A 26104-nucleotide genomic window follows, 5' to 3' on the forward strand; every position below is an offset into this window, starting at 1 on the left:
TTTATGTTCTTAGGAAGGACCTCCCACGATGAGTCTTTTGACGCCATGGAGGCCTGAACAACAACAATAATAATAGTATGAAATCACAAATCTTCTCTCAACATACATCACAAGTGACAAAAGTCAGTAATTGCTGATGAATCTTCAGATTCTATATATTTTGTTGAATCAAGGCTTTCATGGAAAGAAACTCCTACTCTAAAGCTTCAAATGTCCAACCCCATGTCTGAGCTGAGAGGATGTGCAAGGTGGTGATGGAATTAGCAAAGTATGCCTGATGAATGAAAATTCATTATGGATGTTCTGGCTAAATGGATTCTGGTGAATCTGCAACCATTTGGTCCTAAATTCTTAAACTTTCCTTTCAGATACTAATTTCTCCTTCTTTACTACACTCGTCACCTTTCACCTTTCTGGCCTGCACCTTACACTCCTCATGCTGCTGATGAGTACTTTGTTCTTTATATCATCTTCATAACATCCTCTTTCTAAAAATTTCCATTTCATCCTACTTTATTTATTCTCCTAACCATAGAAATACAATCTGATATTACCATAAGTAACTGATTTTGGACCAAGTCACAGACATTGCTGATTTCTCTCCCCTTTAGGAATTCAAGCCACTGATTGCACATCACCAATCTCTTTCCTTAATTTATTATAGTCTCTTTCTCTGTAATTCCACACTTCTCTTTTGTTTCATGAAGCTTGTACTTGCTTAGCCACTCCCCATGTAAAAACATATGATTACGCTCTCCAACTGGTGGCATTGCTATGACATCTTCTGTTAACATTGTATGAAATAATATTATTAAAATTAAAACCAACACTCATGTCATGTGTCTTCAACATGTTGCATTAAGTAGTTGTTTAGGAATTCAATCTCCTTACTTACATATGTTGTTTCCTGCTTCCAATCAGTGCTTCCATAATTAAATTTGCCCATTATTATCATGCCGCTCATGTCATTATCATCATGTCACTCACCAGTTTCATATGTCTAAACATTTCAGAATCATCTTCTTCTACATTTTTCCTGACCTATAACAACACTATTAAATATCTAAAATTTGTGCTTACCTCACACGAAATGGCCTCAATGCCATTATCATTACTTCTTCAAATTCCATTATCTCATACATCCACATACTTAAGTCCTTTCTTCCTGCATATTTTAGCTATCATGCCATTCATAATCATTGTGCTTCTCCTCAGCACCTTATTATCATATACCTTAGCAAAACACTCACAATTTTCCCTTTCACACTCTTCCACTTCACTGTTTCTAGCGATGCTCGCAAACCATGTGCTACCTCATTCACATTTCCTTGCGAGTCATTTGTTCCTATCAGCATAGTCAATTCTTCTGCACTTCCTCTCTTCTCGGCAGACTCAGTCACTCTTCATGCCATTGTTCCTCACAGACATACTTTTGACACTTGTTTCGTTTTCACATCTTTTATCACAGAGTCCCCATACAACACTCCATCTTGCCAATGCAAGGTGGAGTGTTGTATGGGGAACATTGCACTGCAATCATTCATCTTTGACTTGACCATCAGTGGTGTTTTCCTTCTTACATCCTCAATCACCAGTTTCTTTTCTAAATGTCCTATCTCACTTTGCACATGCCTCAATTCATTCTCCAACCTTACTAGTTCTTTTCTAATGTCCTCACTTATGCTCATATCTTTTATAGTAGATTTCTTACCATTCTGCCTTTGTTCATCTACTATTCTAGTGTCTTTTGCATCTTCCCTATCTTACTACCCTTTGCTGTATCATTTCACCACATTTGTTGTTCCGAACTTTTGCTATGCTCATATCAATCATGCCACCATCAAGTGCTTCTTTCACCAGATAGCTCCCAATCATTTTCATAACTTTTCTACTCATTCACTCACTACTTTTACTATTACTATTATTGCCTGTTTTGGCAATACTAATTACAATACTTTTGGCAATACTTATGCTCGAGTTACAGTTGTGGTTGCGAAGTCCAAGAATACTTGGAAATGTTGCAGGCTTAAGTGCCTGTTAGGACCACTGATAGGATAGGATTATTATTATTATTATGTAATACCTCCAAGGAGTCCAAGGACTCACTGTGGGAGAGCACACCACTCCACTACAACTAACCCTCTCCCTTACCTAATCCTTCAACTACATGACACCACTACCATCAGTTAGCCATCAAATTGCTTTCAATGCTCATTAGTATACATCATTCTAAGTTTAAAGACTTTGTAGAAAACTGAAACAAACAAGCACACCCACTAAAAAACTACATGCACAAACTTCTATAGCAAATCTCACACACATAAAAAAAAAGATATAATAAACCTGCAGGGTTCTTGCTTGAGCCTTCTTATGAAGCATCCTCTTATGGTACCTATTTGCCTGTTTACATGATATAATTGTATTGTTTTGAACAGGGCACCTTGTTTGCTCTTGGAACCTTGTCATATGCTTTTACCAGATCTACAAAACTAAAATACAAATTCTTGTTATATTTTCCTATTATTTTTCAACTATTTTTCTTAAAGTGAAAATCTGATCCTGACAACTTCTATTATTAGGACTGAATAAGGTTGTTCTTCTTCAAGATTTTCCACAATTTTTTATGGTCTCTTCTTAAGTATGCTTGCATAAATCTTATCTAAATCTCAGTAGAAAAATTCTTCTGTAGTTCTCACCAGTTTCATTTTCTTTTTTTTATGGATGAGTAGTATGACCACTATTCTAATCATCTGGAATTCAATTTTTCTCAGGCCTTATGAATTATGCCAAGAGGTCACTATAAAACCTTTATTAATTGTTTGATAGAGACTTACACATTAGATATACTATACTTTTTTGAATAACTACTTCACACATGTAAGAGAAAACTAAATACTACTCCTATATATTTTGCTTAATATGTCACAAGCTTCTTTCAGAAAGAAGACAGAAAAGCTGGTAACAACATTTAAATTCTGAATACAAGAATGAGTCATATAGCATGCATATAATATCACATCTTGGTTGCAGCTGTCCAGTAGGAGGAAACACTATTAGAGTTCAGAGAAGTAGGAATAGATGTATAATTAATTAATTAATTTTAAAATAATGATAAATAAAAATTATAAACAATTAACAGCAGTCACTTCCCAAAAACTCAGCAATAGGCATACAGTCTGTTTGATAAAGATTAGGATGGTGGTGTAAGCTTCAGACAATTCAAAATACAGAGGATCAAATTTGAACCTACTGTAGTGTAGCATCTTGGTATGGTTTCAGTGAACTCTGTGTCTAGTGTCAATTGCATAAGAAGTAAGGCCTGAATCATCAGAATCCAAAAATGTTACATAACCTTGATGTTCTTTGATTCTAATAATAACAGAATGGCCAGTCTATCCAGAGTAGCCAATATGACTAGAACAGGGTATTTGATAAACACCAGGCAAGGATAAAGGTGAAATTGTATCTTTAATAGGTGATAAGAAAGATGACTTCTGGGCTGGTTTGAAGCCAGTATAAAAATTATATCTGCTTTGCTATTCGGTCCTTGCTATTGCAGATGTTCCTTTAAGGTAGGGTATACTGATCCTTTTAACATCAGATTGAGTCTGGAAGAGGGATGATAATTATCAAATATTTTCTGTATTAAGGTCTTGCTGTATCCAAATTATATAGGAGTAATAAATTATATTTAGTTTTCTCTTACATGTGTGAAGCCATTATTAAAAAAAATAGTATAAACTTTTATATCTTCATATTTGAGCATTTCTCACAAATATCATCTACTATAGCTGCCTTTGTCATTTTAAGGTTTTGATTGCATTTTCTACCTCAATTATTTAGGTGGAAAAAGCCATCAAAAAACATGAATCATTTCTACCACTAATTCTGTCACTTTTTGTTTCATTTAACACTATTTCAAAGTGATTAATTCAGAAATACAGAATATATTTATCCTCAGTTTTTATGTTACCATTAATCTGATTTCTTTTATAGTATACTCTTTCCTCCATTTATAAGCTTTTTCAATAGTCTCCAGAACATTTGGCCACCTTCTTGATATATTTATTTTCTATCTTCTCACCAAAATCTTCACATGACTTTTGTTTAGCTACTTTCACACATTGCTTTCTAACATTTTTCTCTAAATTCTCTAGACACAATACTACCTTACTTGCTAGGAACTTGCAGTATGCTTTCACAGAAGAAATTGTTTCCCAGGACTGTTTCTTTAACTTTCTTAGTCCACAAACCATACATTTCTGATTGTTCTTATCCATGCAAACAATTTCACTATGTTTCCTTGGATCAACCAGTTTTTCAACATCTGCTACTGAGTCTCTAAAGTTTGGTTCTTGTTTTGAAATTATTATTATTATTATTACTGGTATCTCCATGGAGTCAATAGACTCATTGCAGAGACCCAAACTATCAAAACAATATCTATCATGCTTCTTCTTGAATTCATTTACAGACGAAGAACTCGCATCTGAGTCAGGCAATGCATTCCACTCATTCACCACCCTCCAAGCAAAAAATTTAGTTCTCACACCCTTGTTAACCACACTTTTCCTTAATTTCCAGAGATGACCTCTTGTTCTTCCATCACTATCACACAGCTGAAATATTTCCCCTACATCAATTTTTCCTTGAATAAGAGTATATTTGGGTGTACAGTTCACCTCCAAAAGTTGCTTGAACTTTGATTCTTTTTTACAACTTTCATAAACTTTCTTTTCAATATGGTACTAGTTTTTATCCCGATAAATACTAAATGTTGATCACTTTATATTTCAAATTGCTTGCATATGCTTATATCCTAGACTAGTATCAAGACATCACTATCAACAATTTCTATTCCATGTGTGCGCTTGTATCCTAAGCCATTAATTAAGATATCAATGTTTTCAAATAACTTATTAAGACTTTTCTTATTCTTGTGTGTTCTCACCAGAGCCTGTACAACTCATCTGGTAAAGTTGATAACTTCTAGTTGGAAAACTTGGTCAAATACTCTCTGGGGATGCACAGAATCTTTATAAGGGATTTTCAAAGGTGAGTTAGTTAGTTGGTCACATATATAACTGAGAAGGTTTTGTACTCCAATAAATTTGGGTTTTTCATCCTGCAAGACAGGAAAACTGTCTAGAAAATAGATGCAATTGGCAGATTTGCAGAATAAGTGGATAAGATTAACCACCCAAACAAGACATCAATTAGGTTTCTACAAAGGTTTCTGTTTGGCCACGAAATGCCACTAAGTGTAATGTAAGGAGAAGGATGTCGCTTTCACCATGTGAATTATATACATCTTTTATGTTACAAGCAACACAGTTTTATTAATGAGTAGGTCATGTCCTGAACAGAAATCCAGCAGGCACTTGCCATCAGTTTTGTTCTTTTCTCCAAATTTTCCAAAAACATCTCTACTTCTTCTCTGCTAGAATTTTTTTTTAGGGGGGGGTAGGATTAATAGGCAGAAATAAGTTTTACATTTCAATTACCTATTTGATATTTATCCACAGCACTCTATGTGAAACTCCTAACATTCAGTAAGCTTATCTTCATGTATAGCATTAATTATAACAAACTCATTATAATAAAAATAAATAAATAATAATAAAAAATAAGCATAAAGCCATTCAAAAGGAAATTCACTATAGCAAACTATCAACTATAATACTATCCATTTTAACAAACTATAACAAACTTGTTCTAAATAATAACTATAAGCATCTTATAGTAATTATCTAGAAGCATATTATCAGCTTTAGTTATGGTTCTAATGTTGATGGTGATGGAACAGCAGAAGAGAGGGAATGAGAGAGAGTTATGGGAATGATAGAAGAGGAGAATAGGATAAGGGGAAGAGAAGGAATGAGAGAGAGATATGGGAATGATAGAAGAGGAGAGAATAGGAACAGTGGAAGAGAGGGAACGAGAGAGAGTTATGGGAATGATAGAAGAGGAGAGAATGGAAACAGTAGGAGAGAGAGGGAATGAGAGAAATACAAGGGAGCACTGGAACCAGGGATAGAGTGATGTCAGGAAGGCAGGTAAGTAGGGGAGCACAGAGAGAAAGTGTTAGAGGAGAGAGAGTGAAGGATGCATGTGAGCAATCGAGGAATAGGGTGGTAAGAGGTGTAATGTATGGGAACTCAATGTTCCGTGGTGTTCAAGATAGGATGCATGAGGAGTGTTTGCCTGGAGGAACGATAGAAAGTGTGGCTTTGGCAATTAAGAGGGATGAGAGGGTAGATGAGATGATTGTGATGGTAGGAACAAATGACTTGAGTGGTAATGTAAATTGGGCAGCAAGAGATGTGAGATTCTTGCTTGAGGTAGTACGAAAGAAGACAGAGAGAGGAAAGATAGTGTGCATGTTGCCTAGGTATGATAGTGACGAGCTGAGCAGAAGAGCAGTAATACTGAATAACATAATAGCAAGAATGTGTCAGAAGAGAGGATTGGAATATGTGGATGTTTGGAGGGCATTTGACGACAGAGAGCAATTGTATGCGAGAGACCACTTGCATTTGAACGAGGAAGGACGTGGGCATCTGGTGAGATTGCTATTCTGAACGAGTCGCCGTGTCCCAGGGTGGATGATAGCAGGGGTGGCATCTTGTGGGAATGGGTACTTGGGAGAAAGGGGACAACATCAGGTAAAGCTGAGCCCGGTGGAGTCTAGAGGGGATAATGCTGGGTATAGAAACAATGGCATTTTTATGCTTTATACTAATGCCAGGAGTATCTGGAATAAAAGAGGGGAACTGGTGGTGCTGATAGTATCAGCCTGGCCAAAGATTATTAGGATCACTCAGACATGGTTGACAGAGGAGGATATAATAACAGGAATACAAGTAGTCAAAAAATACTGGGTACAGCATTTTTTTGGCAGGATAGGAAGAGAAAGCGTGGTGGTGGTGGAGTGCTGCTTATGATAAGTGACGACTTATGTCCTCTATGAGTGGAGGCTTTGGAAGGCAGTGGCACTAATGATTTTGAAAGCATATGGTGTGAGGTAGAGGTCAGCAAGACATGATATTTAGTAGGGTGTTGCTACAGACCAAGGAGCACAGAGGATGGGGACCAGGAGATTTTTAGACAGTTGAGTTTCGCAAGTGCAAGAAGAATGATTGTTATGGGAGATTTTAACTACATCAGTATAAATTGGCGAGAGGAAGATGCATGTAGCAATAAGGGAATGGAATTTCTAGAATTTTTGAGGGACAAATGTCTTAGACAACATGTAATAGACGGAACAATAGGTTCAAGAATTTTGGATTTGGTTATAGCATCAGAAGAATTGATAATAACTCAGATGACATCTCTCCCACCAGTTGGAGAGAGTGACCATATGGTTTTGACTTGGAAGATAAATAGACATGCAGGAGTATCAAAGAGACGGGAACGTATGTGGAATTATAAGGCAGGCAATTATAATAGTCTTAGACGTCAACTTGGGGAAGTTTCATGAAGGGACGAATTGGAAGGAAGGGATATCATTAGATATCCCTTCTTTCTTCTTATTTTTTTTTTATTATTTCTTGACATATCTAATGTGAAGAAATATTTGCTAACAAATATTTCTTCACATTAGATATGTGAAGGAATATTTGTTAGCAGAAATAGTAAGCTGTATTCCACGAGTGAAGAAGAGGACATAATTTGGAGTAAAGTGGATGACAAACAATATTAAACAGGAACTGCATGCAAAAAAGAGGCTATGGAAGAGATATAAGGAGACAGGTGAAGAGAAGATGCATGAAGAATAAAAGACACAGGCCAGGAGAGTGACTGGTATGGTAAGGAAGGTGAAACTGGAATATAAGAAGAGATTGGTCCTAAGATCCAAAGAAAATCCTAGGGAATTTTTTAGCTATGTGACCAGTAGGTGGAAGAATGACATTATGAGATAAAAATGGAATAAAGTGACTGATGCAGAAGACATAGTTGAATTGTTCAATGAACACTTTATTGGAATATTTCATTATGGAAGAGTAAATTTAATACCAGAGGGATAGGGCAGGTTCGAGGTTTAGAGGTGCAGGAGGAGAGTATGTTTCAAATACTGAGTACTCTGGATGTCAGTAAAGCTGTGAGACTGGATGGTATTTCACCATGTGTTTTGAGAAAATGTGCTAAAGAACCGACAGCACCTTTGACCTGGCTTTTCAATGAAAGTCTGGTTGAGGAAAGGTGCCCAGGGAATGGAAGGAAGGTAAGATAGTGCCATTGCATAAGGGCAGTAGCAGACTGGAAGTGTCTAATTATAGGCCAGTTTGTGTGTCATCAGTAGTTGTTAAGATCTTTGAGAAATTAGTGAGGGACCATATACAGCATTGGGCAGATGAGGGTAATGTTATCTGTGAGAGTCAACATGGATTTGTTAAGGGGCACTCTTGTTTTAGTAATATGGTAGCCTTTTATTATTATTATTATTATTATGTGATACCTCCAGGGAGACCAAAGACTCATTGAGGGAGGATACCTACTCTACATCTCTCCTCAATCCACCAACTACACCAATGCCATCTACCACCTGCCATCAGAGCAAGTTACATGAGCAGTCGATGAGGGGAAAGGTATATACTGCCATTTTCTTGGACTTAGCGAAGTCATTTGATAGGGTGCCACATGACAAACTGATATTTAAGTTGCAGCACATGGGTCTGGATGTCAGGTTGGCCGACTGGACTCACGATTGGCTGTCCGATAGGTACAGAGAGTTGTGTATGTGGGGCAGTTTCAAGGAGGCAGAGGGGGGTTACAAATGGGGTCCCACAGGGCTCAGTACTGGGACCTATATTGTTTAACCCTTATATCAATGACATTGTCAGTGGATTGCAGGGGGATATTCAGTTGTTTGCAGATAATTGAAGCTGGGAAGGGTTATTAGTAATAGTGCAGATGTAGTAGTCATGCAAGAGGATTTGAATAAACTAGACAGATGGGCAAATGAATGGGGGTATCAGTTTAATGCAGCAAAATGTAAAGCCTTGAGGTTTGGGATCCATCGATGGGAGGATGCATACTCGATTAGAGGAGCTGTACTGGAGGAGGTAGGGGAGACAAGAGATCTGGGGGTGATGATTGATAGAAACCTGAAATTTAGGGGACATATTGCAAAGGTGGTGAAGGTAACACAGAGGATTGCTGCAATAATGAGAAGGACACTGACCTGCAGAGATAAAAGAGTTATCATTCTGTTGTATAAGACTCTGATCAGACCACACTTAGACTATTGTTTTCAGATTTGGTCCCCAAGATTTGAAGGGGATAAATTAACTGTGGAAAGGGTACAAAGGTGGATAATAAAGATGGTTTCAGGACTCTATAATGTTAGTTATGAGGATCAGCTGAGGGAATGTGGACTGCAGAGTTTAGTGGATAGAAGGAGAGGTGATATGATTAAGACTTTTAAACTGTTGAGAGGTGGTTACAGGGTTGACACTGGGAGTTCTTTCGCTTGGTTGAACAGCAGGAAAGAGTGATGACAAGAGGCCATCCCTGGAAGTTACAAAAGGAAACTGTGAGCAATAGGGTGAGGAGTTGTTTCTTTGCATGGAGGGTGGTTGAACCATGGAATGCATTGCCTGATAGAGTGGTGAGAGCGAGAATGGTTAATGAGTTTAAGGAGTGGTATGAAAGACTTTGTGTTTCCTAGGCAGGACCTCCCACGATGAGTCTTGAGAGACTTTGTGTTTCTTAGAAAGGACCTCCTGCAATAAGTCTTTTGACTCCATCGAGGCCTGAATAATAATAATAATAGGCAACAAGATTGATATCTTTAACCTTGTTGACTAACAAAAACAGTAGGACTTTAACAGGGCAACACTCCAGATGACAACGACATTTCATCATGTTGTATCATCATATCTGGTTGTGATTTTAACCAGTACAGAATAAAATTTGGTCATCTAAGTCCGAAATTTCAAGACCATCCTCATTATTTGGTATTCAAGTAGATACTTAATAACAGGGCATACTACAAGAAGGTAAGAATTTTACAAAGGATCAGAAGCCATGGTTAGTTCTATGCATTTCATATAGGTTATGTAGCAGTCTCCTCTTAGTTCTTTAGATATGACTCTTAAATACTTCCACTCCATAACTGCTGCAGATGGTTAAAGATTACAAAAACACAACAACAGAACACTTGGTGACTTTGAACAGTGAAACTATCTTACTATTTTGAAATTATATAGTTCAATAAATTGAGTTTATCACTTATTAACAATCTTAATGTTTTACCAATGTTAATAGCATAAATCTATGCAAATTTAAAATAACTATTTTGCAAATTACATAGGAGAAAGATTACCTTATATTTGGTTATTTAAATAACATGTTGTGAATTAGTTAAAAATATATGTACATGCTATCTTACATTTATAAAACATAAGAAATCCACTGGCTGGAGTGAACTCTTCTGACATAAAATGCACCTCTACACTATTTCCTGATGATTCAAAAGTCTGCATTGCTTCTAATGAATGTCCACATGCATTAAGTAAATTACTAGAACCTTCATATAGTGTTACTGAGTCATCACATACTGTTCGTCCAAACTGTGACCTTGGCATTTTCATGTGGATATCCAGCACTGTAACGAGTATTCTTTGTCCTTCGCCACCAACAATAGTCCATTTACAGTCCCGAAGTTCAGGATAATATCTAGGATATCCTGGTGATGCGATATATCCACTAGGAGATCTTAACATACTGTTGCAGAATCTATTGGCACTCGAATCTAGAAATATGAATATGAAACATTACAGTAATTTTACATATGCATTTTAGATATCTCTACACACACACACACACACACACACACACACACACACACAAGATATCCACATTAAAATGAATTTAAAAATAAGCATTTGTTTTAAGTTATAGAGACTAATAAAATGGCTGACAATATAATACTCAGATTATATTTAAACATTAATTTTCTCATTGTGAACATAGTGGTGTATTTATTCAACTCAGTTTAATTCCATCATTTGGGATTTATTTTAGAGAACCTCTGCAAGTAGTGCAGATGACTGACAAGAATCAAATGCAAGAATATAGAAGTAATGTCAAAAAGAAGAAACATCCCAAAATAAATCAGTGAGCCAGGCTTATTTAATAATGTATGCTGAAGGCATGATTTATGGAGTGTACAAGTGATTAGAGCACTTGCAAACAGCTTCTTTTATTGTTCAGCAGAGCAGCGAATGCTTATCAGGAATGCATAAGGAATTCAATCAGGAGTATGTATCAATACCAGGTAGAAAACTGTCAGAAACCTGAAATGTGGAAATGAAATAAGGCAGTGAATTTTAATATGCTCAACTATGGAGTTATAAAAGTTTTTTTTTTTAATAAAGTAGTTATTATTATGTGACACCTCCAGGGAGTCCAAAGACTCATCGAGGGAGAGTGTGCCAACAGCATCGAACGATTGATCCCCTTACAACTACTAACCAAGCTCAAACTTACTTAACTTTTTGCGTAAGCCATTAGTAGCAGAGGCTCTACCAATCGACCAACCTTTGCTAGATAAGATAGTGTTCAAACCAATTTTAACTTAATCTGAGAGCTGGATTAAAAATTAAACACTAATAACACTAGAAATACTATGTATGAATGTTCTGAGAAAAATTATGAAAGGGATAAACATTATATCATCAATGACAGAATCATACTGAAATTGAAAATATTAGAAAGGAACTTAACATCTTTTGCATTCAAGAATGGGTGATCAGAGTTAATCTAAGGTGAAGGGTGGTGGTAGTAGTAGTGTGAAAGAGAAGGCCTATGGGAGAGGAAAAATCAGCAAAATATGTGGCTGATGGCAAGAGAAAGTCCAAGAGGAAAACCATGATCTAGGTTGATCAGTGCACTTAGTAGTGTTTTCGAAGACCAAAATATTATGTATGACAATACTGAAGAACCAACAAATAGGAGAATAATTTTGGAGTGTAAAGGGTATATATGGTAGAGGAGGGACTGATGGTGAATGAGCAGAAAGCATAAGATGAATGAAGTAAACTTGATGTTAGTAAGGCAGTAAGATTTGAAATTGAAAATATTAGAAAGGAACTTAACATCTTTTGCATTCAAGAATGGGTGATCAGAGTTAATCTAAGGTGAAGGGTGGTGGTAGTAGTAGTGTGAAAGAGAAGGCCTATGGGAGAGGAAAAATCAGCAAAATATGTGGCTGATGGCAAGAGAAAGTCCAAGAGGAAAACCATGATCTAGGTTAATCAGTGCACTTAGTAGTGTTTTCGAAGACCAAAATATTATGTATGACAATACTGAAGAACCAACAAATAGGAGAATAATTTTGGAGTGTAAAGGGTATATATGGTAGAGGAGGGACTGATGGTGAATGAGCAGAAAGCATAAGATGAATGAAGTAAACTTGATGTTAGTAAGGCAGTAAGATTTGAAATATATCAGTCGTGCATGTCTTGAAGGAATGCTGTAAGGAATTAATGGAACCTTTGGCACACCTGTTTAACATGAGCCTTGCAACAGAAAGAGTCAAAGGAATGGAAGGGTGGGCAAAATTGTTCCATTTCACACAGGGGAGTGGGAGGGGGGGAATAAGAGAGATTGCAAATTATAGGCCGATTTGTAACTTAATAACAACTAAAGACATACCAATTGTATGTCTGGAGTTGTTATTAAGATGTTCGAGAAGTTGGTGAGGACTAAGATTCAGAAATGGTTGTTAATAGCAGTATTCTTTGTGAGTTTGTTAGGTGAGGTCATGCTAAAGCATGATCTCCAACAAGGTGACAAATTCATTGGATAAAGGAGATGGATATACAGTGGCATATTTGGATTTTTCAAAAGTCTTTAATAGGCTGCCATGTGACAAACTGGTAATTAAATTGAAACAGATAAGATTAGATAATAGACCAGTGAGTTGGATAGCTGATTGGTTGTCAGATAAGTATCAGCAAAAGATGTTAACAGGGATCTGTTTTTAAACCATTATTGTTTAACTTGCATGTTAATGATGCTGGAACTAGCTTATCTGGAGATGTGCAGCTGTTTGCAGATGAGACTTGTGAGAAGTGGAGCACATGTTGCGACCTAGTAAGAGGATCTCAATAGTGAGTGGAGCTATCGGTTTAATGTTGCAAAGTTGGGATGCAGCAGACTATGCAATTAATGGGAGGTTATCAAACAAGAAAAGGCTACTGTCAAAAAGGGATATATGGGAATTATAAGGTGAATGATTATGAAGAGCTCCATACTCAACTAGCATCCATACCAAAGGTTGATGAGCTCTATTGAAAAGAAGTTGCATAGCATGGGAATTGATTATGAAACATCTAAAACAAAGCAATGTACAATTATTCAAATAAATAGTTGGAGTGAGTTAGATGAACAGTGAAATCAGTTGTAGTGTGGAGAAGATACAAAACAGTCATTGTTTATCTGATGCATGAGGAATATAAAATGCTAGAAAAGTGACAAGCATGGTAAAAAGCATGGTATGAAAGAAAATTAGCAAGTCAAGCCAAAGATAACTCAAGGGAATTCTTCCACTATATGGCAAGCAAGAGGAAGATTAATTATAGAAGGGTGATACTTGCAGATAATAATGGTAGCAGGATTACCATGGCAAGGGTTATTGTGGAGGTATTTAATGAACACATGCAACATGTACAAGGGATAACAGAATAACAGAGAGTTGGCAGTGAAAATCAGAGATGTTGTTGATTAGGTTTAGATGGCTGTGCGAATGGATAACATATCACAATGCATTTTTAAGGAATCAAGAGTTAGCTAGACACATGTATTGATTATTTAATGAAAGTCTTACAGAAAGAAAGGTTTCTAAAGGGTGGAAAGAGGGAAAAATAGTATGACTCCACTAGCATGGCTCAAGAGGTTGATTAGGAATAGAATACAGAAATGTATTGATGAACATAGGATTCTTCATAACAGTAGTATATGGGCTTGTAAAGGATAGGTCTTGTTTTAGCAGTATGTTTGCATTTTATGATAAGGTGATGAATGTGTTGGTTAAGAAACATGAATATACAGTGATATGCTTAAACTCTGCAAAGCATTTTGATAAATTACCACATGGCAGGTTGCTGTACAAGCTGCAGAAGAATCAATCTTTAGTCCACCAAACATATTTGTTTGATGAACTGAAGATTGATTCTCTGAACAATATCAGCAAGTTAAGTCTGATGGGGCACCGTCTCAGAAACAGGAGATTATTATTAAATAAGATCACATGGAGTCAAAGATTCATCTGGGAGGTCCTTTTATCACACACACATCTCATCATACCGTGTCTTAAACACACTCAAACTCCTTGCAGACACCACACTCTCAGGCAAGGCATTCCAATCATTTAGAATTCTACACAATTCTGTCTCTCACTCCCCTACTCACACCCTCTTTATACAGTTTCCAGGAATGACCTCTGGTTCTCCCCTGATCTCCCGCTATTCTCTGTAGAACTTCTCCACCATTGATCTTATAACAACTTCTTACCAACTTGTAGGTCTCTATCATATCTCCCCTCTTCCTTCTCTCCACCAGACTCTGCAAATTATATCTTCTCAATCTTTCCTCATACTCAACATTCCAGAGGTCAGAAACTACCGTCAGATAACCATTGTTGTGCCCAAAGTTCTGTTCTTGGTCCCCCCTTGCTGTTTAACTTATTTGTTAATACTATCTCATCTGGACTTACTGTGATCTTCAGTTGTTTGCTGATGATGCAAAGTTGGGAACAATTATAAGGGGTACTGCTGATGTTATCATTATCATTATTACGGGCAACTCCAGGGAGTCATTAGACTCATCGAGGGAGGCCCCAAATCATATTCATCACAACTATTCGACATTCATACAGTATCTATCATACCTCGCCTTAAACTCAATCAAATCCCCTCACTGACTCACATTTGTGTCATATCACCTTTTTTCTTTCCATCCATAAATTTTATAATTTATACTCCTTTAACTTCTCTCTCTCTCTCAATAACAAACATTCCTGATATTACCTTAGTCACTCATCTTTGGATCCTTTTTCATGTTGAATTTTATCCTCATTGATTTGTCCAAACTAAAAGTCTGTTCAAATCTTCATGAACATCACCCTCCACTCTTTCATAATCACCTCTGTATAAGTCAATATCAGGAATGTTTGTTATTGAGAGAGAGAGAGAAGTTAAAGGAGTATAAACTATAAAATTTTATGGATGGAAAGAAAAAAGGTGATATGACACAAATGTGAGTCAGTGAGGGGATTTGATTGACTTATACAGAGGTGATTATGAAAGAGTGGAGGGTGAGAAGGAAAGAACAAGAGGCCATCCAATCCCTGTAAGTTGTGTAAAAGTGTAGTAAAAAGGATGTGGGGAGTAGATTTTTGAATTTTTTACATGGAGAATTGTGAATGAGTGGAAAACATTACCAGAATGTATTGTGAATGATGAAAGTGTTATGGATTTCATGGTTCAATAGGAGGATAAATATGCTGTTGGTTAAGTGAACCTCCAAAGATGAATCTGCTGACTCCATGAAGATAGATGTGATGATGATAATCATAATAATAATATTCAGAAGTCAGATGGTTCATTGTGCAAGGCCTATCTTAGACAACACAGTCTGCTGTGCCATTTTCAAACTAATTTACTACCTGCACTCTCACCAGCTTCTCAGACAGTGTATTCCATGGAATAATCAGCCCAAGCAAAAAAAAAAAAAAACACACACTTCTCACCTTACTCACAACTTTCTTGCACAACTTCCAGGGATGGTCCTTTGTTCTACCATATGAAAAATCTCCTCTCTTTCAATTGGATAAATTATCTCTCAACAGCTTACTGCACATTAATGTTCTGTCTTCAGATCGAGGTATGCAATGCAGAGTGTGGTAGCCCTCAATCCATTCTCATAACCAACATTAGACAGTCCTAATATTTTTGTTAACTGTCAAATTTTAATGACTAGATATGAGCATAATATTCCAGATGTAGCCTGATCACAGATTTCCAGAGTACTTATATTCAAAATACATTTTTCTTGTGCACTTCTAAATCTTCATCCCTCTGGGAATAAGACCTACTTTTCCAGGATGAGATATTCCAATAAGTGACATTAATAAGTAACCCAAATCTCCATCTAACAAGGTCATTCATCTAATCATTTCTCCTCTTACACCACATAAAAAAGGATTTTCCTTCAATTGCAGTGTTGGTCTATTCTTATATTCTAATTTTGTCTTTCTTACTATACTAGTTACAATCCTAACTTGAGTCTTATATTCCTTATGCAACTGTTCTCCACCTCTCTGTTTATATTATTATTATTATTATTCAGGCCTCCAAGGAGTCAAAAGACTCATCGAGGGAGGTCCTTTCTAAGACATAAAGTCTGTCAAGACTCATCGAGGGGAGGTCCCCCCTGAGAAACACAAAGTTTATCATACCACTCCTTAAACCCACTGACCGTTCTCGCTCCCACCACTCCATCAGGCAATGCATTCCACGGCTCAACCACCCTCCACACAAAGAAACCACTCCTTACCCTCTTGCTCACAGTTTCCTTTCGTAACTTCCAGGGATGGCCTCTTGTCATCACTCCTTCCCGCTGATCAACCAAGCGAAAGAACTCCCCAGTGTCAACCCTGTAACCACCTCTCAACAGTTTAAAAGTCTCAATCATATCACCTCTCCTTCTTCTATCCACCAAACTCTGCAGTCCACATTCTCTCAGCCGATCCTCATAACTATCCTTGCACAGTCCTGAAACCATCTTTGTCATCCGTCTTTGTATCCTTTCCACAGTTAATTTATCCCCTTCAAATCCTGGGGACCAAATCTGAGAACAATAGTCCAAGTGTGGTCTGATCAGAGACTTATACAACGGAATGATAACCCTCTTATCTCTGCAGGTCAGTGTCCTTCTCATAATAGCAGCAATCCTCTGTGTTACCTTCACCACCTTTGCAATATGTCCCCTAAACTTCAGGTTTCTATCAATCATCAACCCCAGATCTCTTGTCTCCCCTACTTCCTCCAGTATAACTCCTCCCATAGAGTATGCAGCATCCCATCGATGTTTCCCAAACCTCAAGACCTTACATTTTGCTGCATTAAACTGACACCCCCATTCATTTGCCCATCTATCTAGCTTATTTAAATCCTCTTGCAGGGCTACCACATCTGCACTATTACTAATAATCCTTCCAAGCTTCGCATCATCTGCAAACAACTGAATATCCCCCTGCAATCCACTGGCTATGTCATTGATATAAAGGTTAAACAATATAGGTCCTAGTACTGAGCCCTGTGGGACCCCACTTGTAACCCTCTGCCTCCTGGAAACTGCTCCACCATACACAACTCTCTGATACCTATCAGACAGCCAATCCTGAATCCAGTTGACCAATCTGACATCCAGACCCATGTGCTGCAACTTAAATATCAGCTTATCATGTGGCACCCTGTCAAATGCCTTCGCTAAGTCTAAGAAAATGGCAGTATATGCCTTTCCCTCATCTAATGCTCTTGTAACTTTATTATTAAAAAAGCTAGCATATTGCTAAAACAAGAGCCCCCTTCACAAATCCATGTGGACTCTCACAGATAACATTACCCTCATCTGCCCAATGCTGTACACGGTCCCTCACTACTTTCTCCAAGATCTTAACAACTACTGATGACACACAGACTGGCCTATAATTAGACACTTCCAGTCTGTTACCACCCTTATGCAATGGCACTATCTTACCTTTGGCAAAAGTCTGGCTTTGGCAAAGGTGCCCAGGGAATGGAAGGACACCTTTGCCAAAGCCAGACTTTCATTGAAAAGCCACGTTAAAGGTATTGTCAATTCCCTAGCACATTCTCTCAAAACTCGTGGCGAAATACCATCCAGTCCCACAGCTTTACTGACATCCAGAGTACTCAGTATCTGAAACACACTCTCCTCCTGTACCTCCAGACCTCGTACCAGTCCTATCCCTCTAGCATTAAAACTGACTCCTCTAGGATGAAATACTCCAATAAAGTGTTCATTGAACAATTCCACTATGTCCTCTGCATCAGTCACTCTATTCCCATTTTTATCCCACAATATCATTCTTCCACAGTCATTTCTCCTCCTACTGGCCACATAGCTAAAAAATTCCCTAGGATTTTCTTTGGATCTTAGGGCCAATCTCCTCTCATATTCCAGTTTCGCTTTCCTTACCACACGAGTCGTCACTCTTCTGGCCTGTGTCTTATATTCCTCATGCATCTCTTCACCTGTCTCCTTATATCTCTTCCATAGCCTCTTTTTCGCATGCAATTCCTGTTTAATATTGTTTGTCATCCACTTTACTCCAAATTGCGCCCTCTTCTTCACTCGTGCTATACAACTTACCATTGCTGATAACAAATATTCTTTCACAATTTCCCACGCACTAATGATATCCCTGCCTTCCAATTCCTCCCTCCATGAAACTTCCCGAAGTTGACGTCTAAGACTATTATAATCACCTGCCTTATAATTCCACATAAGTTCCCGTCTCTTTGATACTCCTGCATGTCTATTCATTTTCCAAGTCAAAACCATATGGTCACTCTCTCCAACTGGTGGGAGAGACGTCAACTCAGTTATTATCCACTCTTCTGATGCTATAACCAAATCCAAAATTTTTGAACCTCTTGTTCCCTCTGTTACATGTTGCCTAAGACATTTGTCCCTCAAGAATTCTAGAAATTCCATTCCCCTATTGTTACATGCATCTTCCTCTCTCCAATTTATACTACTGAAGTTAAAATCTCCCATAACAATCATTCTTCTTGCACTTGCCAAACTTAGCTGTCTAAACATCTCCTGGTCCCCATCCTCTGTGCTCCTGGGTCTGTAGCAACACCCCACTAAATATCCTGTCTTGCCTACCTCTACCTCACACCATACGCTCTCAAAATCATTTGTCTCACTACCTTCCAAATTCTCCACTCTTAGAGGACATAGGTCATTACTTATCATAAGCAGCACCCCACCACCACGCTTTCCCCTCCTATCCTGGCGAAAAATGCTATACCCAGCGACTTCTATTTCTGTTTTTATATCCCCTTCTGTCAACCACGTCTCAGTGATCGCAATAATTTTTGGCCAGGCTGATGCTATCTGCGCCACCAATTCCTCTCCCTTATTCCGGATACTCCTGGCATTAGTATACAGCATATAAATGCCATTGTTTCTATACCCAGCATTATCCCTTCTAGACTCCACTGGGCTCAGTCTTACCTGACATTGTCTCCCTTCTCCCAAGTATCCATTCCCACAAGAGGCCACCCCTGCTATCATCCTCCCTGGGACACACTGACTCGTTCAGAACAGCAATCTCTCCAGATGCCTACGTCCTTCCTCATTCAAATGTAAACGGTCTCTCGCAAACAACTCCTCTCTTTCCTCAAACGCACTCCAGGCATCCACATATACCAGTCCTCTCTTGTCACACATTCTCGCTATTATGCCATTCAATATCACCGCTCTTCTGCTCAGCTCATCATTATCATACCTAGGCAACACGCACACTATTTTTCCTCTCTCTGTCTTCTTCCATACAGTCTCAAGCAAAAATCTCATATCTCTCGCTGCCCGACTTACATTACCACTCAAGTCATTCGTTCCTACCATCACAATCATCTCATCCACCCTTTCACTTCTCTTAATTGCCATAGCCACCCTTTCTATTGTTCCTCCTGGCAAACACTCCTCACGCATCCTATCCTGAACACCACGGATCATTGAGTCACCATACATTATACCTCTTACCATTCCATCGCTCCTATTGTTTCCATTCTCTCCTCTTCTTTCATTCCCATACCTCTCTCTTCTACTGTTTCCATTCTCTCCTCTTCTAGCACTCCCATACATCTCTCTCATTCCCTCTCTCCTACTGTTTCCATTTTCTCCACTTCTAGCACTTCCATATCCCTCTCTCATTCTGTCTCTCCTACTACTGTTTCCATCCGCTCGTCTTCTAGCATTCCCATACCTCTCTCTCATTCCATCTCTCCTACTGTTTCCATTCTCTCCTCTTCTAGCACTTCCATATCTCTCTCTCATTCCGTCTCTCCTACTGTTTCCATCCTCTCGTCTGCTAACATTCCCATACCTCTCTCTCATTCCCTCCCTTCTACTGTTTCCAATCTCTCCTCTTCTAGCACCCCCATACCTCTCACTCATACTCCTTAAATTCTCTCTCTCTCCTACTCTGATTCGCCTTGCATTCATCTCTTCCATTCTTCTAATCTTATCTTTCATACTTCTGCTCTCATTCACTAGACATTCCACCTCCTCTTTCAACTCATCTATCTCCCTCTGCAGGTCAGTCACTCTTAATCTAAATTCACTCTCCCAAACAAAACCATCTCCTAAACTTCCACAGTCACTCACACCTTCCACACTATCAACCATTATTTTCTCATTCTCTCCTATCATACTACTTGTCTTCCTACATTCATTCTCCGTTCCTGGAGCAACAAAGTCGGATATCGATATATCTAATGTACTTATTTCCTCCAACTGCCTGCATTTTGCAAAAAAATTGGTTAAGTGCCGCGAAGTAAGCGGCAGTGCCTTAACCTTATATGTATTAGGCCCAGAGGCCGGTCCGTCCTTATCAAGGGGAGTGCTAACCTTCTCTCCTTTCATACAACACGTCTCCTTTCATACAACATATTCTTCTCAAAACTTCTTTTTCATCCACAGTTGTTTGATTTCATTAGTTATTCATTCTACACCAAATTATGTTATCTTTTTCCTTTGAGGTATGTAATTTGTCACTGCTGCCGATAAATATTTGTTAACTAGCTCTGATGCACTAATCTCTCTCCTTTCAAATTCTTCCATCAGTGGAACTACTCCAAGCTGATTTCTAAGACCATTATAATCACTTTCCTCATAATTCTACATAAGTACTTTCTCCTTGATGCTTCCACATGTCCATGCTCTCTCGACCACATTGCCAGAAATCTGTCCATCAAAAATTCCAGAAATTCAGTTATTTATGTTGAAAGTTCAGTTGAAATGCTGTTTCCTGTGACAGTTTATATTGCTACGAGTATAGTTAAAATCTTCCATAATGACCATCCCCTTTGTATCTGCCAAACTAATCTGGCTAAAAAATCATTTCCTGTTTATCACCTGTTGTGTTTCTTTCTACAGAGTAACATCCTACTAAATATTTAGTCCTGTGTACTTTCACCTCATATCATACATTTTCAAAACCATCAGTGCCATTGCCTTCCAAATTCTCAACCCAGAGTAGGGGGGGGGGTATAACTCATATTTAATACTCCACCATGCCATTCATCTTCCCTATCCTGCCAAAATATGCTACGCCCTTATACTTTTGTTACTGTTAGGTTAGGACATCATTTTTTTTTGTAAACCACATTTCACTGATTTCAATAATCTTTGGACTGGCTGAGGCTATTAATGCTGCCAATTCCCTTTATTCCTGGCATTTGTATAAAGAAACATCATTTTAAATAATGAATGCAAGGAAGAATTTCAGCTCTTCTTACTAAATCTTGGTATTTCTAGCCTAGCTCCCACTGATGAGACCTCAATAAAGGTCGAAACCGGTCTGGGTAGTGGCCCCTTGCCTTTAATACACAACATCATACATCCCCTTCTTGGAGATGTGTTTTGGCATTAAGGGTAAATATTAAGATTAGTGATCAGAGCTTGCTCCACTTTTACCACGAGTTGCCTTGGTCTTGCACTACCTGTGGGATCAGCTAGTCTTGCATAAATTGCAGGCGCAAACTTGACATTTTGTCTGTTTGCTTACTTGGAAAAAATAGAGTAAAACCAGGTTTAAAATTGCTTGGTATCTTTAACATAACTATACCCAAGTTAAAAATACTTTCTACATCTTCTCTATTTATTTGTTCTTAATGAATACTCTAAAATCACAGTCAAACAGATATTATTTTCAGATAATCCTCATCAAAATCAAGATATCCAAGTACAGAGATGTGATTTCCATTCCTCATATATTGGCACTCTAAACATCAGAATTATTGCCTTGTTCAAGAACCATAATATTCAAGTAGTTTACAAGCTTATCAAAATGATTGGTAATCTCCTCAGATCTCCAAAATACATCGTTCCTTTTTACAAGCATCTATGTGTTTATAGGATCCAAGTCAAAGTTTAGAACTAGAAGGAGGCAGGTGGGAAGTTGGTGGTGTTGATCACAAAAGAGAAGAAAAGTCTAGCTTAGCTCATCAAATGTCCACATCGAATCATACTGCTGATTGGGACACAACTACCATGCTGTCTTATTTAGAGGAAAACTTTTTTCTTGACATATCAAGGAATCTACTACTGTCATTCACTCACATGGTATCCTTAACAGAAACCAAGGCCTAACCTGAATGATGTCTGGAAATTGCTAATTAGATCTCTTAACACTTCAGAATTTAGCTTCTCCAGCAATCACCCAGACTCTCCAAAGAGACAGCTGACACATGCCATGGATTACTGTGACATTTGTTTGATTATTTCTGTTTTAATGATTTATTGGTGTTTTAACATCAGTCATGTTCTTCACTTCTCCTATTATAACCCTGAAGAAGCCACCAGAATATAGATGTGCAAAACTAGTTGGTATATTTTCTAGTATAACATAACAACTAATAAAATTTTGCCTATTATTATTATGTGATCTAAGATATCTTAATGAACAAATGTACAAATACCAGCTTTGAGTTAAAAAACAATGTGTGAATGGGGAAAAAAAAAAGGGCAATTACTGAAAAAGCTGAAAGCTTAGTTTTTGTTAAAAAAAAAAAAAGAAGCATATTTGGTAAACTAAAGATAGAAATGGGCATTAATGAGGTTGGAACTAAGACTACACATATTTGTAAAGTGGATGTGGAAGATTACCTTTTTTCCTTGTGTAATTGGATTTTCTTTATTTGTTATGGTTGCTAAATGTTAGTTGCAGTGTGGAAGTGACATTGAATGTGTAGAAACATTCAATGTCAAGAATTTGAAGTAAGATGTGACACCTTTTGGAAGGGCTGTCACCAGATTAGTTTTGCCATTAGTTTTGCATGAATTCAATGTCAATGTGTAGAAAACATTCAATGTAATTCAACAAATTCAATGGCTTAGTTTTACATATAAAGAATTTTCTCTCACTCCTCTAGAAATCATAGCCTCAGAAGTGCTTCTCTACATACCATCACTTGGATTCCCTTCCATAGTGGCAGCAATTTTGCTATATCACTTGGAAACCTCCTAAAGTACTTTCATTAAATTCGGTTTGATATGCTGTCTGACAGCCAGCTGGGCTGAAGAACAGCCCTTTTAAAGTATATCCATTACTCATGATGTATGCTGGTAGAAATGGAGAAAAAATAAATCAGAACGTTGCTGTGATTATTATTATTATTATTATTTGTCACCTCCAGGGAGTCCAAAGACTCATCGAGGGAAGGCATCTGCTCTACAAGTCTGTCTCCACCACTCACAATCCACCAGCTGACCGCAACTACACCAACACCATCTATCACCGACCACCACCAGTATTTCCACAGACAATCACAAACATCCATGACCACAGCGGGAATCGAATCCGCAACCTTTTGGCTGGGGAGCAGATACGCTAACTACTCGGCCAGCCAAGTGGCAAAACTAATCTGGTGACAGCCCTTCCAAAAGGTGTCACGCCTTACTACCAAAATACTCTGGATTAGAGAGAGAGAGATGTTGAAAGTGTTTTCATTTGGTTATACTATAAAGTAAAGATGCTAAGAAGTTATAGTCTTGGTTTCATCCTTTATGCAAGTGTTAACAAACAAAGTTTGCACATGAAGTCACTTCATGACTTCAAATATAGTTTTTGATTACTTTGAGCCTCTAACAAGTGGTGAGTGATATTCACTAGATAACATTTGTCTGCCACATAGAAAATTCAAAATTATATGTAAAAATTATTAAGAATGAATTAGTAATAATTACTTACCATTTACACAGTCATAATGTATGACAATTACACCTGGATTATCACAGTGACTATCTCTGCTGTGTTTCACGTAAGCATAGGTGCAATTATTTAATCCTGAACATCTAAGTTAAAAAAAAGAAGTAAAAATATTAAATATATACTGAAATTTATATATCAAATTTCTGCTTAATTAACATACATATATACATACTGCCTGTACACCCCTTGAGGGTACATGGCAGGAATTTGATGATGATGATGATGATATACATACTGTAATTAATGTATTTTAATCTAACAGAAAGAAATAAATCTTGAAAGTTTTTTCACTTGGATATATTATTATTATTATTATTATTATTATTATTATTATTATTATTATTACCCCAAGACCTCATGGAGTCAAAGACTCATCTGGGAAGTCCTTTTATCACACACACAGATCATCATACCGTGTCTTAAACACACTCAAACTCCTTGCAGACACCACACTCTCAGGCAAGGCATTCCAATCATTTACAATTCTACACAATTCTGTCTCTCACTCCCCTACTCACACCCTCTTTATACAGTTTCCAGGGATGACCTCTGGTTCTCCCCTGATCTCCCACTATTTTCTGTAGAACTTCTCCAGCATTGATCCTATAACAACTCCTTAATAACTTTTAGGTCTCTATCATATCTCCCTCTTCCTCCAGTCCACCAGACTCTGCAAATTACATCTTCTCAATCTTTCCTCATACTCAACATTCCAGAGGTCAGAAACTACCTTAGTCAGTCGCCTTTGGACCCTTTCCAATATCTCTTCATCCTTCTGAACCAAATCTGGGCACAATAGTCCATGTGTGGCCTAATCAAAGCCTTATACAACGGAACAAAAATCTCCCTACTTCTACACGTCAGTGTCCTCCACATCATTCCCAGAAGCCTTTGTGTTATCTACACAATTTTGGCTATGTGTTCCCTAAATTTTAGATCCTTATCCACTATCGCCCCCAGATCTCCTATTTTCTCCACTTCCAACAATATATCCTCACCAAGCATAAATTCTGCATCCCATCTTTGTTTTCCAAATTTTAAAACCTTACATTTTGCAATATTGAACTCCATTCCTATTTCTGTGCCCAATCCCTCAATTATTCAAGTCTTCTTGTAAGGCCACAACATCTTCACTACTCTTCATGGTTCATCCCAACTTTGCATCATCTGCAAATAACTGAATATCTCCATCAGAATCTTCACCAATATCATTAATATACAAGTTAAATAGTAATGACCCTAAAACAGACCTCTGAGGCACTCTACTAGTGAATTTCCTTTTCCTGGATATCGCTCCTCCATACACAACTTGTTGATACCTATCAGATAGCCAGTCTCCAATCGAATGCATCAATTTAATATCCAACCCCATCTGCTGTAGTTTGACCATCAACTTATCATGAGGCACTCTATCAAAACCTTCGCGAAATCCAAGTATATTACTGTGTATCCTTCTCCTCTGTCCAAGGAAGCAGTCACTTTATTGTAATAAGAAAGTAGATTACTAAAACATGACCTCCCTTCAGCAAATCCATGCTGTCCATCAAAGATAATACCATTGTTGTCAACCCAACTCTGGATCCTAGTTCTCACAAGCTTCTCCAAAAACTTAACCACAACACCTGACACACACAGATAGGCCTATAGTTTGATGCTTGAGTTCTATCACCTCCTTTATGAAGTGGCACAATCTTGCCCTCCTTCCACTCCTTAGGAACTTGACCGAGTGCAAAACTCGTATTAAAAAAATATGTCAAGGCAGGTGTCAACTCCCTGGCACATTCCTTCAGAATACGTGGTGATATATTATCAAGTTCCACAGCCTTATTTACATGTAGTTTGTTCAACTCCCCATACACCTCTTGCTTACTTACAGTCAGTCTCTCTTTTTCCCATTATCAACTGCTCTCACTCTCTCCATGAAGTCACATTCACAAGGTTGAAAGACTGTTATGAACTGCTCATTAAGTATCTCCACCACACATTCCGCAACAGCTGTCTTTATACCATTTTCTCCACTCAATGTCATCCTTCCATAATCATTCTTTCTTTTGCTGGCTACAT

The 26104-nt window shown here is 37.8% G+C and overlaps 1 protein-coding gene and 1 non-coding gene across 2 annotated transcripts in view; both read right to left on the minus strand.

Annotated features, from left to right (window-relative positions):
- Positions 1 to 26104, minus strand: part of LOC150098547 (uncharacterized) — a 257681-nt gene that overhangs the window by 68961 nt on the left and 162616 nt on the right. The window contains exons 3-4 of the mRNA XM_090405369.1: positions 24020 to 24123; positions 10394 to 10756 (exon numbers count right to left, since the gene is read on the minus strand). Coding sequence (XP_090261495.1) covers positions 10394 to 10756; positions 24020 to 24123 — 467 coding nt within the window. The remainder of the gene's footprint in view (positions 1 to 10393; positions 10757 to 24019; positions 24124 to 26104) is intronic.
- LOC150098548 (U6atac minor spliceosomal RNA) lies at positions 20577 to 20698 on the minus strand. The gene has a single exon (XR_016549558.1). It is a non-coding gene; the product is annotated as a U6atac minor spliceosomal RNA (small nuclear RNA).

Source organism: Typopeltis vanoorti, chromosome 15 (assembly GCF_054136105.1).
Source record: "Typopeltis vanoorti isolate ZY-2024b chromosome 15, IOZ_Tvanoo_1.0, whole genome shotgun sequence".
Classification (NCBI taxonomy): Eukaryota; Metazoa; Arthropoda; class Arachnida; order Uropygi; family Thelyphonidae; genus Typopeltis; species Typopeltis vanoorti.